Here is a 16,413-nt window from a genome sequence, read left to right on the forward strand (position 1 = left end):
AAATTGGAATATTTTTTATGAATATTTTAAAATGTTGAAATGAGATTATTTTTTATAAACGAAGAAGTATATTGTAGTATCTCACTATTATCTCGTCTAATAAACTGAAGTACTGAACAATCTTTGGTGATTAAATGCATGCTTTGTTTGAAATTTAGCGTCTCTGTCTATTCATCGCCTTTTACCAGTTATTATTGCTTTGGTCTTTTTTTTTTAATTATTATTGCTTTGTTGTCTTCAAATTACGTACTGTGTTATTAGTAGCCATTTTCCTAGTCATAATTTGTATCCATGTATAATGACTTTATATATCAATTATTAGCTTAAGAATTTAGTAAGACATTGTATTTTTATTGCTTTAAAATTTTGGCATTATGTTCACATTTTTATATAGTAGTATGAATTATATTTTACTTATTTATTTATCGATCTTCATATCCTGCTAGGCCGACCACTATAACTTTGTGGCGGTTTTTTGGTCAAACACGCCATTAAATAACATTGCTTGGACCAAACACGGCCTTAGCTCAAGACTTCTAATAATTTCTCAATTGAAACTGCAAAAGACTTGTAATAATTTCTCAATTGCAAATGTGTATGATCATTTCTTGTCGTAGTATGAAGACAGGGATCAATACTTTCAATCTCAAAGCAAGCATCAATCATGATTTCAACCTTTATTATTGTCTTCAAAAACAAAATTATTCAACACACAACTCATCATACATATTGCTCATGTCTTTGCCTCGTACTAAACAATATACTTAGGTAGAAGAACGAGTGACCTGAGCAAGCGATTACAACGTCGGAGGGATCCATATGTAGCCGTGTGTCTGAACGTAACCCACCTTCTCCAGCAGTTGATCTGCTTCTGCAGGGCCTCGGCTTCCCGGCTTGTACGGAAGGGACTTGAACTCCCCTTTATCAATCCGGTGCAGAAGGGGCGTGAAAATCTCCCAAGCAGCCTGAACATCAGTCGCTAAGTATCAATACACGTGATGCGAGCAATGAAAGAGAGATCTAGTGTTTACCTTTAGCTCATCTCGGCGGACAAAATGCTGTTGATCACCTTTTATTCTGCATACATAGATATCATAGCATTCATGATGAATGAAGAAACAAAATGAATAATGAATACACAGTAAAGAATTCGTCTGTATAGAGATGAGCATACGTGTCAAGAATTAGGCGTTCATAGGCTTCGGGTATGACAACCCCTTGGTAGCGTTGTCTATATGACAAGTCGAGTTCGCTCTGAGCAGTTGACATTTCCAACCCAGGCTGCTTCACCTGCATGATCACGAAGAAACTTAGGTTCAAGACAAAGGGAAAAACCAGAGTTCCAATTGCAGAAAACTAGCATTATTGCATTTAACTTGCCGTTAGTTTCATGTATATCGCCTCGGAAGGTTGCAGACGGATTACGAATTCATTTCTTCCTTGCTTTTGACCTGCACACATGATTTAATTAAGTTTATTGGAATATAAAATCAAAGCATTAAACTGCATATTTTCATACAATCACACAACAAGAAGATGGCACCATAAGTATTCATATAATACATGCATTGAAAAATACGTACATTTAAAGATATCCCCAGGAACCTCCTTGAACTGAACCCGAATTTCTGCTTTTCGTGAATTTAAAGCTTTTCCTGCCTTGAGTATAAAAGGCACACCTACAGAAAGTCATGAATAATGTAATCAGAGATTCTATTTTTCAAGGTCAACTTTTCCATTCATGTAACAAAAAAATTGGAATATTTGTGGCTACCTTCCCATCTTTCGTTATGTATATGCAGAATCGCTGTTGCAAAAGTAGGAGTATTTGAGTTGTCAGGAACGGTTGGGTCATCCTTGTAGCCTTCATATTGTCCAAGCACCACCTCTTCGTCTTTGATAGGAAGAACTGATTGAAGAACCTGAATTCCAACTACATAATTAGCGAGCCGAGATATACTTCTGAAAATTATATGCAGGTAGTTCCACGTGGGTTCAAGCCAAAAATCAAGCTAGGCAGTCAAAGTGCATCTTCAACTTTGAGCCGAGATATACCTTCACTTTTTCGTCCCGGATATGCTCAGGTTTCAAGGAAACAGGTTTCTCCATTGCAACAAGGCAAAGAACCTGCAATATTTTTATAAATTGTGATGTCAATATGGGTAAATGGAAATCAAATAGAGTCAACTTAAACTGCATTGTGAATCTTTTTTTAGTTAAATTCATGATTGTAAGTCATTCAATAAGTTTGCTAATTAATGAAGTTAACATATACTACCACATTAGGATACATTTAACTCAACAAAAAAGTTACTTTATGTAAAGAACTATGAAACGAGAAGGAAAATTTTCTGTATTAACAAGTATAACCTGCAATAGGTGATTCTGGATAATATCACGGATGATTCTGCAAAAACAAAAAACCGAAACTGGTAAACTACAAGTTCACAGTCTGTGATTAAAACAGAAAGAGGAAAGCATAATTTCTTCAACCATACTTAGTTAAAATTAACATTTCACATGTTCAAGAACAATATATATTTTCAAAACTAAAACACTCTGGAGAAGAGAGTGGGCATACCCATACTGGTCGAAGTATCCACCACGCCCATCAGTTCCAAAATCTTCTCTGAACACAATCTGGGGACCGACAGAAAAGTCAAGCTTGCATCGAAAGCTGGAGTAGACTTATTAAAAATTCTCATTATTTAAACATAAGCAGCTCACCTGTACGTTAGCAATGTTATCACGGTTCCAGAGAGGTAAAAATAATCGATTTGCAAACCGAAGTACCAACTGCAAAATATTGTAAGATAGAGATCAATTTCCTTTTAGAATAAAATCTACATATGCAACACATAACCAAACTGATCTATCAGAACATTAGGGTAACAAGCATACCAGGTTCTGCACCAATTCCTTTCCCAGATAATGATCTATACGATAGATCTGTGGTTCTTCAAATAGTTCACCTATTTGTGAGCTCAGTTCCTCAGCTGATTCCAAATCCCTTCCAAAAGGCTTCTCAACAACAATACGAGTCCATCCACCGAGATCAGCTGAAAATAATTACGCTAAAGGTTTATGGAAGTGTCTAGATGTAAGGCATGAGAAGCAGGCAAATTAAGTGGATTTCTACCATCTCCATACATATTACATAAAGGCAATGCAATAAATCAACATTGCATCCAATGCTAAAAAACATTGAAGTGGGTAAAATAGAAGTTTTTATGAAGATGGAGCTCCTTTAATGGGAGTAACGATTCACGGAAGGGAAATGCAGAGGAATGAGCAATCTAGAACTAGTTATGGTGATGGTGCATACATTTATTCATGCAGTGACTCTTGATCATTCTGCAGACTGGTGGATAAACAGACGGTGGAAGTGCAAGGTAGAAAAGCCTACGGGATGATCCTTCTGTACTGTTTTTCGAGAACTCGTGCTCAGATATTGCCTGGTCTAGTGCTTGGAACCCTTCCGGAGCATCATATGAACCACTCACATATTTAATCTGCAAGCAAACAATGTCAGGATATGCTACATACACATTATCCTATATGGTTAAGCATAAGATAAGATATCCAAACAGCAACCACTAACCAACAATAGAAAGTTTTTAACATCTTCTGTGACATCATTACCATTGGGAAGATACCTACAACAATTTAAAAAAGAGAAATGAATCCAAATCACAAATGTATATATGCATCACTGAATGATCAAGCACATATTTCTTTCATTTCCAAGGCATAAAGCAGTCGGCTTCCAAATGATTTTCACCATAAGCTCAAACTAAAAAGTTGCAGAATTAGTACCCTTTGATCCGATCTCTCAAATCATCATCAGAGATCTTGGTCCTTGCATAACCGAATATGTGAACATCATTTAATTGCAAAAATCCCTGAACATCACAATCCAAAATAACACAAGAGATGAGTCGCCTTCCAGACACACTTAACATCAGATTCCAAAACGAAGTAAAAGGTCCAAACTCATGAATTCATAGCATGTATTCATTCTAAAAACAAGCAATATTCGGATCAACCTGCCGGTAAAGGTTAAAGAGCGCAGGAAACGTCTTCTTCTTGGCAAGATCACCGGAAGCACCGAGAACAATGATGGAGAGGCATCCAGTTTCAGGCACATTCTCATTATTATTCGCAAACGATTCACTCTTATCGAAAGGCCTCTTTTCACAGTGCCATTCGCCCACAGCCGCCATCAGAATTTGCTAGAGCTAATTAATTTCTCGATTAGCAGCTCCTGATCTGCACAGCAAGGACGTCAACAAATATCAATAACTAAATTCTCGTCAATCGATACTGATAACAGTAAGAAACATCAAAAAATCCAGCTGCGTTTGAAAATTCGGGGGAAAAGATCTCTAATCAGTTCCAGTGCTGATTCACTATAATTCAGCTGCAATTCAAATAACGACTACATTCTCGTCAATCGACACTAATAATACTACTAAAAAAACTTTGAAAAATCAAGCTGCGGTTGAAAATTCGGTGAAAAAAAAATCTCAAATCAGTTCCAGTGATGATTCACTATAATTCAGCTGCAATTCAAACCGCTACAAATTCAAATAAAAACAAAATTCTCTTCCTCAGGCTTGAATTAAACACTACGCGATAAATACTTCATCATACAGTTTTGCGCGATCCAAACAGGAAATCAACCGGTTAAATGATTCCCTACGGTTAACAGATCGAAGCAGGCTCTACAATTCTGGAAAAATCACGAGAAACGAGAGATGATCGAGGATATTCCGATGGAGATGAAGAAAACAACTCACCGCAGCAGCAATCCGAAAAGCAATTGCCTAAAAAAGTAGGTGGAGAGATGGTGTAAATGGTGCTGCAGTTGCGAATTGAGATTTGTAGAGAGAGGAGGTAGGGAAGCTTTGTGACGATACGTTGATTTGGCAGAGCTGCCTAATTTGACTTCGCTAGATGGTGTGAGAGTGAGACTGTGTGCGTTGGTGGACGATAACAAGAGACCTCGCCATTTGTCACACTCTTTTTTCCATTGTAATTTAATTGGTAAAACGCTTCGGTACTAGTAATAAAAAGACGAGAGTAAACTATTTCTACTAGTATTTGGTGAAAATAAGTTTGATGAAAATAAAATTGGTGAAATATGTTTGACGAAAATAAAATTGGTATTAAGTGCTAAATAAATTATGTAAAAAGATACTGTAGAATAAAATTAAAGACGAATAAGATAGGAATGAATAAAGTAAAATATGAATAAAGGGAGAATAAAATCTAGTACTACTAGATAATAAAATAGATGATTGAGCAAAAAGTAAGGTATAAATAGTATTTACATAATTATGACAGTTCAAAAATTGGTAACTGGGATGAATTTTATGAAGATCATCCAATTAGTATTATTATTCCTCAGTTTCATTTTAAGTGGAGTATTTTTAATTGATATGAGATTTTATGTAATATTATTTTATGAGTAAAATAGAGAGAATAAAATAAGAAAGGAAAAAAAAGTAGAGAAAGTGATATTTATATATTTAGAAATGTATCATTTAGAATGAGATATCCTAAAAAACAAAATGTAACATTTAAATTGGGACGGATAAAGTATAAAGTAATTCATTTTCTACTACATTATTGTTAAAATTCTCAATAGAAAAAATAAAGACAATATTGAGAGGGCATAATAATATTTCGAAGGTGGTCATTATGATTATATATAACAATCTCAAAATTAGATTTTGAAGGTCAGTCATTGTGATTATATATAACAATCTCTAAATTAAAAATTCTAGATAACCCACTATTAAAATGACTCAGGCTCATATTATTTTGATAATTAAATTGTGTTTTATTTTATTTTTTTTTGGTAATTACCAAGGGTATCTATCGGCGGGTACCGTGACTATTCCCTATTCTGATTTATAGGAACCTCAATGAGTGGGACACTTAACAAATTTGAGTCATTTGACCAAGAGCCGATGTCTAAGATTACCCAATGATAATATTATAAATAAAAAATTGTCAAGAAAAATATATAATTTGAATACATTTTGCAACTTCTAAAATTCGCCAGAGTAACGATTGTATTTGTGCCTAATTAGTAATTATCTTGTGATGAACTTTTTTGAACTAATGTGATAGTCAAAAAATCATAATAAGGTGTGAGTTGAATCGATACTTTTTTATTTTTAAAGAAAACAACATTAATTGATGATGGAAACACATCAATAATATATCAGTATATTTATGAAAATATTTAAATTTAATAATTTAGTTAACTAATTTTTAAATTTGTAAAATAAACTATAATTTAATCAAATTTCATTTTCAATAATTTATCATATTATAAACAAACAAAAAATGGTATCGAAATGATGGCCCCATCCATGTAAGATCATACTCCCTCCGTCCCACATAATTTTACACAATTTGACTTGACACGGATTTTAAGAAATGTAATAGAAAGTGAGTTGAAAAAATTGATGGGATATGAGTCCTACTTTTAAAGTATTGGTTTTATAATAAAATGTGAGTGAATGAGTTAGTGGAAAATAGGGTCCACTGCCAAAAATGATAAAAGTGAAATGGATAAAATTATGTGGGACGAACTAAAATGGAATATTGGATAAAATTATGTGGGACGGGGGAGTATTAGATGGCGTGTCACATTTTATCAATCATGCCTTCTTGTTTTAAATATTATAAAATCATAAGGATTTTTCGTCAAAGGACTAGACATCCAAATGGACCGGCCAACTTATTAAATTAAATTAAATAGAGTTGTGATCACAACATTCAACGCGGTAGACCAATATTCGTGATACCGTCTTTTAAATTTATATATGTGGAATAAAATGGATCTATCAAATATGACATGTGATTATCTAGTCGTTGTATATATATTTATCTTAAGCAAAACCACGTGAAAACTACCATATTCAGTTTGGTTGGTGTCAATGTATTTATTCTATTCATAGCAAGAATTATGCCAAAGCTTTTTTTATTACTACTAGTATATGTTTAATGTATTATTAGGAGTTATAAAGGTGAGCCTGGTTCTTTTTTCTTAATTTATTAGGTTGGAAAAAAAAATTGAACGATTTAACAACCACTCAACTCGTTAAGGTCAGATCCAAGCACAATATAAACTTAAATAGAGACAACACAAATTTGCAGAGTTTTAAAAAAATGAAAAAGTAAAATTTTATCATAATTATAATAAAGTAATAAAATTTTCAATTAATGAAAAAGAACCATTATTATTGGGTTAAACAAATCCGAATAAAATCCAATTCGAAATCATCTTGTTCTTATTAGGTCGATCCAATAAGAATACGAGGACGATAAGATTCGACACTAACTCATTCATTTCATTGCATTTTTTTCATGTTTTTATATTGCGTAAAAAATTATGAACTCAGGCCTACTTGATAGATATGTTTGCCTTTGATATTAGAAAACATATGCAATTTATTACTTATCTCAAAAACATTTGTCTATTTTAAAGTAGAAGTAATTCTTTTGATACAAAATATCATAAAGGCCTTTTTATAAAATTACAGAGTCTAGCAAACTCAGTTCCCGAATAGTATCACAATAATAATTGGTGATTTTTCATCCTCATTTTATTGTTTGTATTATCTAAACATATGCTAAAGTTTAATCAGTTCAACTGATAGTGTTTTAGAAATATTCTGGATGATATGTAGTTTAATCAAATATTGGGTAAGGTAAAACATGTTATCATCTTATTTAGTTGCTATAAAAGACTTATAGTTTCTAACGGAAAGTGTTTTCTTTATTACAATTTGTTCTTGCTCTAACGAATTGAACTCAATCATCAACCTAGATTGAAAACTAAAAAATATATTACATAATTAAACAAATGAAATGATAGATAGAACTAGGCCTGAAAATTTAATCCGCGGGTTTCGGACTTTCGGGTATTCCCGACCCAGTCCCAATACCCGACGGGTTTTGGGTACCCGAAACCCAAAATTATGGGTTCGGGTAGCTAATGTTAGGATTTTTCGGGTTTAGGGTACCCGATTAAACCCGATTAATTATGTATTTGTGATAAATATTTTATTTAGTATAGGGCCTATGGCCAGTAGGGTAAATCTCTTCTTTACATTCGTGTTCAGTTCATGCATGTTGAATTATTTAGGTTATTACTTGTTATCTTTTGAAAATATATAGTTAATTGGTTATACTTTCTCCATTTTATTTACATGTTCATTTAATATCTTAAAAAATTATTTTAATCTCTTTTATGTTTCAATTTATACCCAAAAGAAATATTATTTTAAAATTAAGTAGTTTCTATTTGTCTAGTGTCTATTTTATATAATATAGAATTATAGTCAATAAATAGTATAAGTATCGTGTGATTTTTAATAATTTCTATTCTCGTCACAATTTAATTTATATAAAAGAATAAATTTTAAATATAATAATTCCGGGTTTATGGGTACCCGATTAGTTGGGTTCGGGTACCCGCATCGGATATTAGGGTATCCGAATTCACATACGGGTCGGGTATTGGATATGATATTTTTGAGATTTCGGGTTCGGGTACCCGAATTTTCGGGTTTGGGTACCCGCGGGTACCCGAATTAGATAGAACATAAGTAACACTAGTCATTGGTTTGATGAGAATTGCCTTTAGATTCACTTATATAAGTTTAAAGGCAGGATGATTCATTTATTAATAATGTTAATTAAAATTAGGAAGTTGGAATACTTCATCAAATATTTACAAAAGCTACACTGATAAGTCTGGGCCTCGCTACTGCCCAATTAATCAGTTCCATTTAAGGCTGAGCAAGGCCCAATTATCAATTAATTGGGAGGCCCAATTAATTCCAAAATCCAATTGTAGCTTATTACTCAATTTTTGCTAAACCGGTCTCGTCTCGGGATGACGATCAGTTAAGTTAAGGCATTTTATAAGACATTTGCTGCTACACCAATAATAAATTGACATGTGTATATTCTTTGGAAAAATGAAAAATAAATTAAATTCTACGTGGCATCTCTTCTTCCACTGGATTGCTGCTCTGTTTTCTGCAATTGTTTCGACTGAGTCGACTCGCTCCGCTTCACTCGTCTTCCCCAGCGAGGCAAAGTTGGAGCGGAGCGGCGTGCTTATTTTGTCCGTTATATGTCAACCCGTTGTAAGTAAGAGATGCCACATTCCCGGTCTTATTTTATCTGTTATATGTCAACCTGTTATAAGGTGCTTTAAACAATCAAACTAAATTAATATAGGTAGTGTTAGGTTTCCAAAATAAAATAATATTAAAATATAATATAAGATTGAACTGTGAGATTATTTTAGTAATATGAGATTAGCTATGACTAATTATTCCATGATTATTCATCTAGGATTGAATCTCATGAACCAAACACATTATATATGTCAACCAACCTTATGATGGTAAATTATTGGATCCAATCTCAATGTTTTCACACAACCATGGTTAGGCTAACTAGATACTCCCTCCGTCCCACAAGAGATGTCACACTTGTGGGACGACATGAGATTTTAGGAGGTTTTATTGCGTATTAAGAGTGTCCACAGTGGGAGGGCCGCGGCCCTTGGCCCGGGCTTGGGCAGCCCGCGGCCCCCCACTACTGAGGCGAAAGGTGGACGCGGCTCGGGGGGGTGGACGAGTGATGGCCGAGCTCTCGGCCAGGCCGAGGCTCTTGGGCACGCGGCTCGGCCGCCACTGCAAGGGCCGAGAGCCGCGGCCCGGGCCATGGTTTAATTTTTTTTTTTTTTTCAGTTTTTGTGTTAATTTTAGGGTTTTGGAGAAGATGAAGTGAAGAAGATGAAGTAGGAAGAGAGAGAGGGAATGTGACGAAAATTAGATGGTAAGTTTCAAAAAAAATTTGCATTAATTTAGCATTAATTTGGGAAACAAATCAATCTCAATCACTAAATCCCTATTAAATTGGTCAACTTTTTAATTAATGATTGTGATTTCAATTCACACCCTAATTATGGAAACAATTAAAATTCAAATTTTCAATAAATATATTTACTTGTAATTGTCAAATTTTTTAATATTAATTTAGATTTTTTATAATTATTATAGTCCAATAATTTTATTCTAGTTAAATTAAAATATAACTAAAAGTATAAGAAAATAATTTTAATTGGTGGCCCGGAGAGCCACCATTGTGGTGGCCAAGTTTTGAGGGCAAGAGCCAAGTTTGGTGGGCATGCCCAAGAAATGGTGGCTTGGGCATGCCCAAGAGGGCCACCATTGTGGACACCCTAAATGGAGATAGAAAATATTATTTTTATATTCATGTGAGAGAGAACTTTTTCCAAAAATATAAATATAACATTTTTTGTGAGACAAACTAAAAAGGAAAATGTGACATCCTTTATGGGGGACGGAGGGAGTACAATTTTGGGCATGTAATTTATACCCGTTGATATGATTAGAGCACAATATTCAGGCATGCAGTAATCATATAAATATAAATTTTGCTAATGAGTTAAAGAAAAGGATAATCACAATATTCTGAATTATTATCCAAAAGTAATCGTCATTGCCCCCCATAAAAGGCTGGTCGCCCACACTAATCGATATATTCTCTTATTGATGCTCATCGTGTATTCTGCCATGTTATTCAATATTTTGGCTGAGGGAAAGTTTGGTGGGCCTATTAAGAGGGCAATGGAAAATAAAGATTTTATCTCGGTTATATTGGATGTTCAGGTCGAGAAAAAGCTTAACAAGCCTAGCAAGAGTCTGATGGGAAATATAGATGTTCTATCGGTTGCATCACTCAAAGTTCCGACAAAAAAAAAAGTCCGATGAATCTACCAAGAGTCTGGTTGAAAATAATGATTTTCTTTCGGTTGCATTGCTCAATAATAGGGCCGAGAAAATGCTCAGCAACCTTCACAAGATCTTTAATATGAAATTGCACGAGAGTGCAAAATTAAATGCAGACGAAGACGAAGACGAAAACCAAAAACAAATTAAAATAGACATGCATATATTGATTATGTTATGTTTTATATTCGGTATAATAATAGTCGGAATGGGGAGTGATGAATTGCTAACTCATCCCTTAGTTGCTAACTACAACTAATTTAAGACCATAAGATTTTAGAAATCTTGTGGTCTACGATTTGCCATGTGTAATTTCGTTTTTCATTTTTTAATATTAAAAAGATAATAGCAAGTATCGAATTTAGGGTTTAAAAATATAATGTCAATACAGTGTATGAAATACATCAACACGAAGACATAATAATGTCAACACAATTTCATATTGACATTTTACAAGCATAATATTGACATATTATGTAAGGTGTATTGACATAAACCTGTACGTAAAAAATACGAAAATTCAAAAAAAAAAAAAAAAAAATTCAAATTTTGACATCGGAACATATGCATGTAGTATATCGTTGGAATCCTTATAAAATTATCTTTAATTTGATATATGTTATATGAATTTAAAGTTTTGGGATTTCTTTTAAAAGTTAGTTATAACTAACTTGACATTAATATCCCTATTGATATTTATTAGAATTAATCCTATAGCTTTATTGACGTTTTTGTTGATCGTATTGACATTTCGTGGTTGATAATCTAGGCCTTTAATTTGAATATCTAATGACTATTATTGAGTTGTAGTTAGCAATTAAGCATTTAGTTAGCAATATAACACTCCCCTAGTCGGAATTTTATATTGTGTTATTTATAAAATATATAGCTTCATATGTCGTCAGTGGCGGACACAAAAAATATACCCAGTAGAGTTTGACTAACTCCATCATAAGGAATAGGCGTCTTTTTTTATTTTGGTATGTCCATTTTCATTTTAGTAATTTTTTCGTGCTTATGAATGGGCCTTCCCAAAATCTTTGTTATAAGGAAACTATAAAATATATACTCCCTCCATCCACAAAAAATAGATCACTTTTGCCATTTTGGGACATCCACAAAAAACAGATCACTTTTTAAAAATGGAAAGTTTATCTCCCATACTTTTCCCACTTTTTTTTCCATCTCTCATACTTTACTCACTTTTCTCCATATCTCTCTTACTTCACCTACTTTTTCTCATCCTCTCTCTTACTTTACCAATTCTACATTAAAACACGTACCGAACAACAATAGATCTATTGTTTGTGGACGGAGGGAGTATTTAATAGTAAATGTTATCAATCTAAGCAACTGAGCATGCTTGGTATGATTGAATGGAATGGATGTTGGAATGAAATAGAGGTTGGAATGAAATGTCAATTTTCTTGAATTTCTTTTGCATTTTCATCCATTCACTCATTCATTCCACCACACCAAGTAAATAAATAGAATGAAAATAGCAATCATATTCCATTCCACCATTTCATTCCATCGTACCAATAAGCCCCATAAAGTCAAAGCCATCAGCATTAGACCTCAATCTCTAATCTTAAACCAAATAGTTAAAATCAAGTTTTATATTAAATCTAAAATCCTGCATAAATCAAATTAAAAATTCAATGCATAGTGCATTTGTTTTTCATATTTTCATTCTCGATTTCACATATTAAAGTTAATACAAAGAATTGTAAAAAATTAAATTAAATTTAAAAAACTAAATAAAAAGAGAAAAACTGAAGAATTAACACGAGAGAGAGCGCAATGCAGGTGATTCAGTAAGTTCCTCTTCTCGCACTATTCAATATTCTATTTTGAAGAATTTCATTTCGCTGTTTAGTCTAGAATATGTTGAAGTTTGATCAGCTCAATCTGGAAGTGTTTTGGAAGACGAATCTAAGCTTTAATTAGATAACTGTTTCTCTAGATAGGTATGCGTTGTGAATTGTGATTTTGTTGGATGTGAATTTGATGATGATGAGAGTTACAAACACTGAAATTGCAGTCTAATTGAAGACAGTTTATTTCTGCAAACATACTATTGAATTGAATTACATATTGAAATTGCATTGAAAAATTGGAATATGTGATGTAGATAGAATCAATTTGGTGCTGTTGAGCTTTTCTAGGAAGGGGATTAGGGCACACTTGATGTGGAGAAATCAGTGAAGAACATTATGTGTTGTTGTTTTGCAGCTAAAAGGAGCGTGAGAGCCGGAGGAATCGGAGGCGAGCTCACACCCACAACTCCCTCAAGGATCTGCACAACCCGGCTCATTGACGGTCTCGTGTTGTCATCACCAGCAAGCGACTTTGCATAGCGTCGCCACCTCTTCTTCGTCCGCATCCCTGTTCAGTAAGCATGTCGCCTCCGTTCACGATCACACTTGCAGCCAATGAAGGGAAGAAGTTGTTAGCAATATCATCATCTGTGTTTCGCCTTCCTGACACGAGCTCAAACAGCACCATCCCGTAGCTGTAAACATCTGCTTTGGCCGTGATAGCGACTCCTGTTAGCCACTCTGGTGCGAGGTAGCCTCTAGTTCCTCGCATCGTTGTCAGGACCCGGCTCAAGTCACGGCCAACCAGCTTTGCCAAGCCAAAATCTCCCACCTTGGGGGACAAGTCCGCGTCGAGAAGAATGTTCTCCGGCTTTATATCACAGTGGATGATGCAGTCCCAACACTTCTCGTGGAGGTACACTAGCCCTCTCGCTATTCCCAGCGCGATCCGATACCGCGTTCCCCACGCTAAAAAATTAGACTCGTTGGCTTTGAAGAGGTGCATATCTAACGAGCCGTTTTGCAGGTACTCGTAGACTAGCAACTGCTGCTTCGCACCTTCACGACATAGCCCAAGAAGCCTAACAAGATTCACGTGATGGATGGTGCCAATGGTCCCGACTTCAGCCCTGAACTGCTTCTCGCCTTGGCTGGCGCTCTCGAGCTTCTTCACAACCACGACGGTTGAATCAGGTAAAGTCCCTCTGTAAACCGATCCAAAGCCCCCTCCACCCAACTTATTTGAGAAATTTTTAGTTGCATTCTGCAAATCTTTGTATGTGAAGGCAACCAAAGAACCATCCCCCACTTTACTAGTCCTAATACCTCGTCTCCGCCTCTTCAACATTACAGCCACGGCTGCTGACATGACGACCAAGACTGCCACGGAACAACCACTCCAGCACCAATAACGACACCCTTATCCGTATCACTCATTTGGCCTCGGAAAATTGAGGAAGCAGCAGAGAGTCTAATGTAGATAGTCCTCCCACTGGTGTTTCCTTCATTAACCCATTGCAGATTCAAAATCCCTCCATCCCAAAGCGAACATCCGCCTTCGTCGTATGCATAAGCCGTGCAAGAGCAATCACTCAAACAGGCCGACTCACAATCGCCTCTGCTCTCGACTCTCACCAGTCGAGAGTAGCGAGGCAAACCCATGCCCGGTCTCATAAAAAACCCATCTTTTGCTTCTTTTCCGGGGACACACACCAATCCATCCTCTCTCACACAGCCACCAGAGGGCTCACTGCACACACCAAACTCACCTTCAAACCTATGCTTAAACCCCTCCAAACAGCTACAGATTGGCAGTGATGGCTCACTGCACACACCAAACTCCCCACAATAAGCCGGAACCTCACACTGCCTCGGCCTAAACCAGTACCCGAGCCAGTCGGACTCTGTCCACATTTGCTGCCTCAACTGCCCCGTGACATCCAAGAACTGCCTCGCGATAAATGACGGATCAAAAATCATGTACGAGTAATAGCTCTCGTTCTCGTTGTCAACGTACGTGAAACGGTAGCCTTGCCTAATCGCCGTCCTCATTTCCGGCACCCCACTGAAAATCTCACCATCCCAAGGTCCACTAGCCCAATACTGCTCACTCTTCCTCCTCATTGTATACTGGCTATTGTTATGATCCATCTGCAATGTGAACAGCCCAGGAGCAGGATCCCCTGAGTTTCTCCATGATGTCAGAAATTGCTTCTTTTTAGTAATCTTGTTATACCCAATTCTTGCACCAGGCATCCATGTATGAGAAGGGTTATCAAAACTCTCCCATAAACTCGAGCTGGACCCGTGTCTTAAAACCAAGTTTCCATCGTCAAGTAGCAAAACGGATGCAGAACTTGTTGAGTTGGTGCTTAAGCCAGTTGACCAGACCTCGATCTGGGATTCGTTTACGAGCACCAGATTACCTTGTGAAACCTTGAGTAGGGCAGAGTTCTTGTCTGAAATGGGAGCTTCTCTGTTTGCAACCCAGACAACGGTTTTGTCAGTGATTTTTCTGTACCATATGCCTATGTAGTACTTGGAAGAGTTGCCTGGAGAGAAGAACCCGAGCTCGAATTCACCACCCGAGGAAACGATGGTTTGATCGCGGGAGAGGGTTTGGTTTGGTGAAAGGGTGTCAGATGCATGGGACAAAAATGTGTTGTTGATGAAACAGAGGATGATCAGAGCAAGAATCACATTAGTATAAGCTCTCATGATCATGGCTGAGAGAGAGAGAGAGGGGGGAGGACTTGAAGGGTGAAATGGTGGGCAAAGGAGGTGTAAGGCTGAAAATTATTGATTACTATGTTAGAAGTTGTAAGACTTGTAGCAGTTGTTTGGGTCGATATTCTTAGCATGAGGTCAATTGAATGCCAATCACAATAGTTATGAATAGAAACCATCGTTCACTGCACCAATTGATATAGAGTAAAATGCAGATACATACAAAAGTAAAGAGAACGGGTAAAAACGGAAAATAAGAACTAGAATTAAACTCAAAGTAGAACAGTCCTCCTCAGAGGCCTATGATGATCCTCTCACCGAGACCTACGGTTTATAAATAAACAAGGAAATAAATCCTCAACATTTGAAGAGTTCTTTAATCTCAAGAGATAATGGATATTACTAGCTTGATCTCTATCAATCTAAGACTTTAAACCAACATTACTATGTTATTGACATCTCTTGAGTTGCTGTGAGTTCAATACTCTAACATTTAAAACAATTTTAACCTGGTTTTGAGTTGTATGGAAATTGTGTTATCAACATGAAATATATGACCAAAATTTTCAGCTTTTATAGCTTTCATTAGGAGTTTTGCAAGATATCTGTTCGAGCATCAACCGAAGAGACTGACGTGCTGTGATTAGCTTAGTGCATTATTAGCTACTTTTTGTCATAAATTGATTGAGTTATGCAATTGTAACTTAAGTTAATGTATAATAAGTGACGGATCCACACACTTTTTAATAAACATTTTATAGCAGTACCATGTTAACCGTCATAATTGATTTCTAAGAATACCCATCCAATTTCACATGCCGGTCTTGACAAATTGCATAAAGTGATACAATTGTCCAATGCCTAGCACTTAAAAACCAATTGAAATTACAGGGTTTTTTCAAAATAAATTTGTCTCATTTACCTAATAGAGTACAAGAAAAATATAAGTATTCAGCACGTGAGGGAGGGGAATTAATAAATTTGTGTGTGAACAATGTATAATTGACATTTCCTTA

At 35.6% G+C, this 16,413-nt stretch overlaps 2 protein-coding genes and 1 pseudogene across 3 annotated transcripts; all 3 read right to left on the minus strand.

Moving 5' to 3' along the window:
• Nucleotides 1-646: 646 nt before the first annotated feature.
• Nucleotides 647-4,972, minus strand: LOC125215428 (glucose-6-phosphate 1-dehydrogenase, cytoplasmic isoform). Of its 2 annotated transcripts, none has more exons than XM_048116842.1 (16): nt 4,800-4,972; nt 4,047-4,269; nt 3,817-3,902; nt 3,602-3,656; nt 3,326-3,512; nt 2,902-3,059; nt 2,728-2,796; nt 2,582-2,640; nt 2,371-2,407; nt 2,056-2,127; nt 1,775-1,922; nt 1,584-1,679; nt 1,381-1,451; nt 1,175-1,290; nt 1,032-1,077; nt 647-965 (listed from the first exon to the last, which is right to left on the minus strand). In XM_048116842.1, exons 2-16 carry the CDS (start codon nt 4,221-4,223, stop codon nt 798-800), a joined length of 1,545 nt encoding a protein of 514 aa, XP_047972799.1. In that variant the 5' UTR covers nt 4,224-4,269; nt 4,800-4,972; the 3' UTR covers nt 647-797. The 2 variants fall into 2 exon arrangements, with proteins under 2 accessions (XP_047972799.1, XP_047972800.1); XM_048116843.1 differs by lacking the exon at nt 4,800-4,972 and adding an exon at nt 4,654-4,779.
• An 8,054-nt stretch (nt 4,973-13,026) lies between these two features.
• LOC125209957 lies at nt 13,027-14,177 on the minus strand (annotated as a pseudogene).
• LOC125209958 (G-type lectin S-receptor-like serine/threonine-protein kinase At2g19130) lies at nt 14,104-15,394 on the minus strand. Its single transcript, XM_048109533.1, has 2 exons — nt 14,306-15,394; nt 14,104-14,172 (listed from the first exon to the last, which is right to left on the minus strand). The coding sequence occupies exons 1-2, from the start codon at nt 15,392-15,394 to the stop codon at nt 14,104-14,106; spliced, it is 1,158 nt and encodes a 385-aa protein (XP_047965490.1).
• Nucleotides 15,395-16,413: the final 1,019 nt, after the last annotated feature.

Source organism: Salvia hispanica, chromosome 3, assembly GCF_023119035.1.
Source record: "Salvia hispanica cultivar TCC Black 2014 chromosome 3, UniMelb_Shisp_WGS_1.0, whole genome shotgun sequence".
Taxonomy (NCBI): Eukaryota; Viridiplantae; Streptophyta; class Magnoliopsida; order Lamiales; family Lamiaceae; genus Salvia; species Salvia hispanica.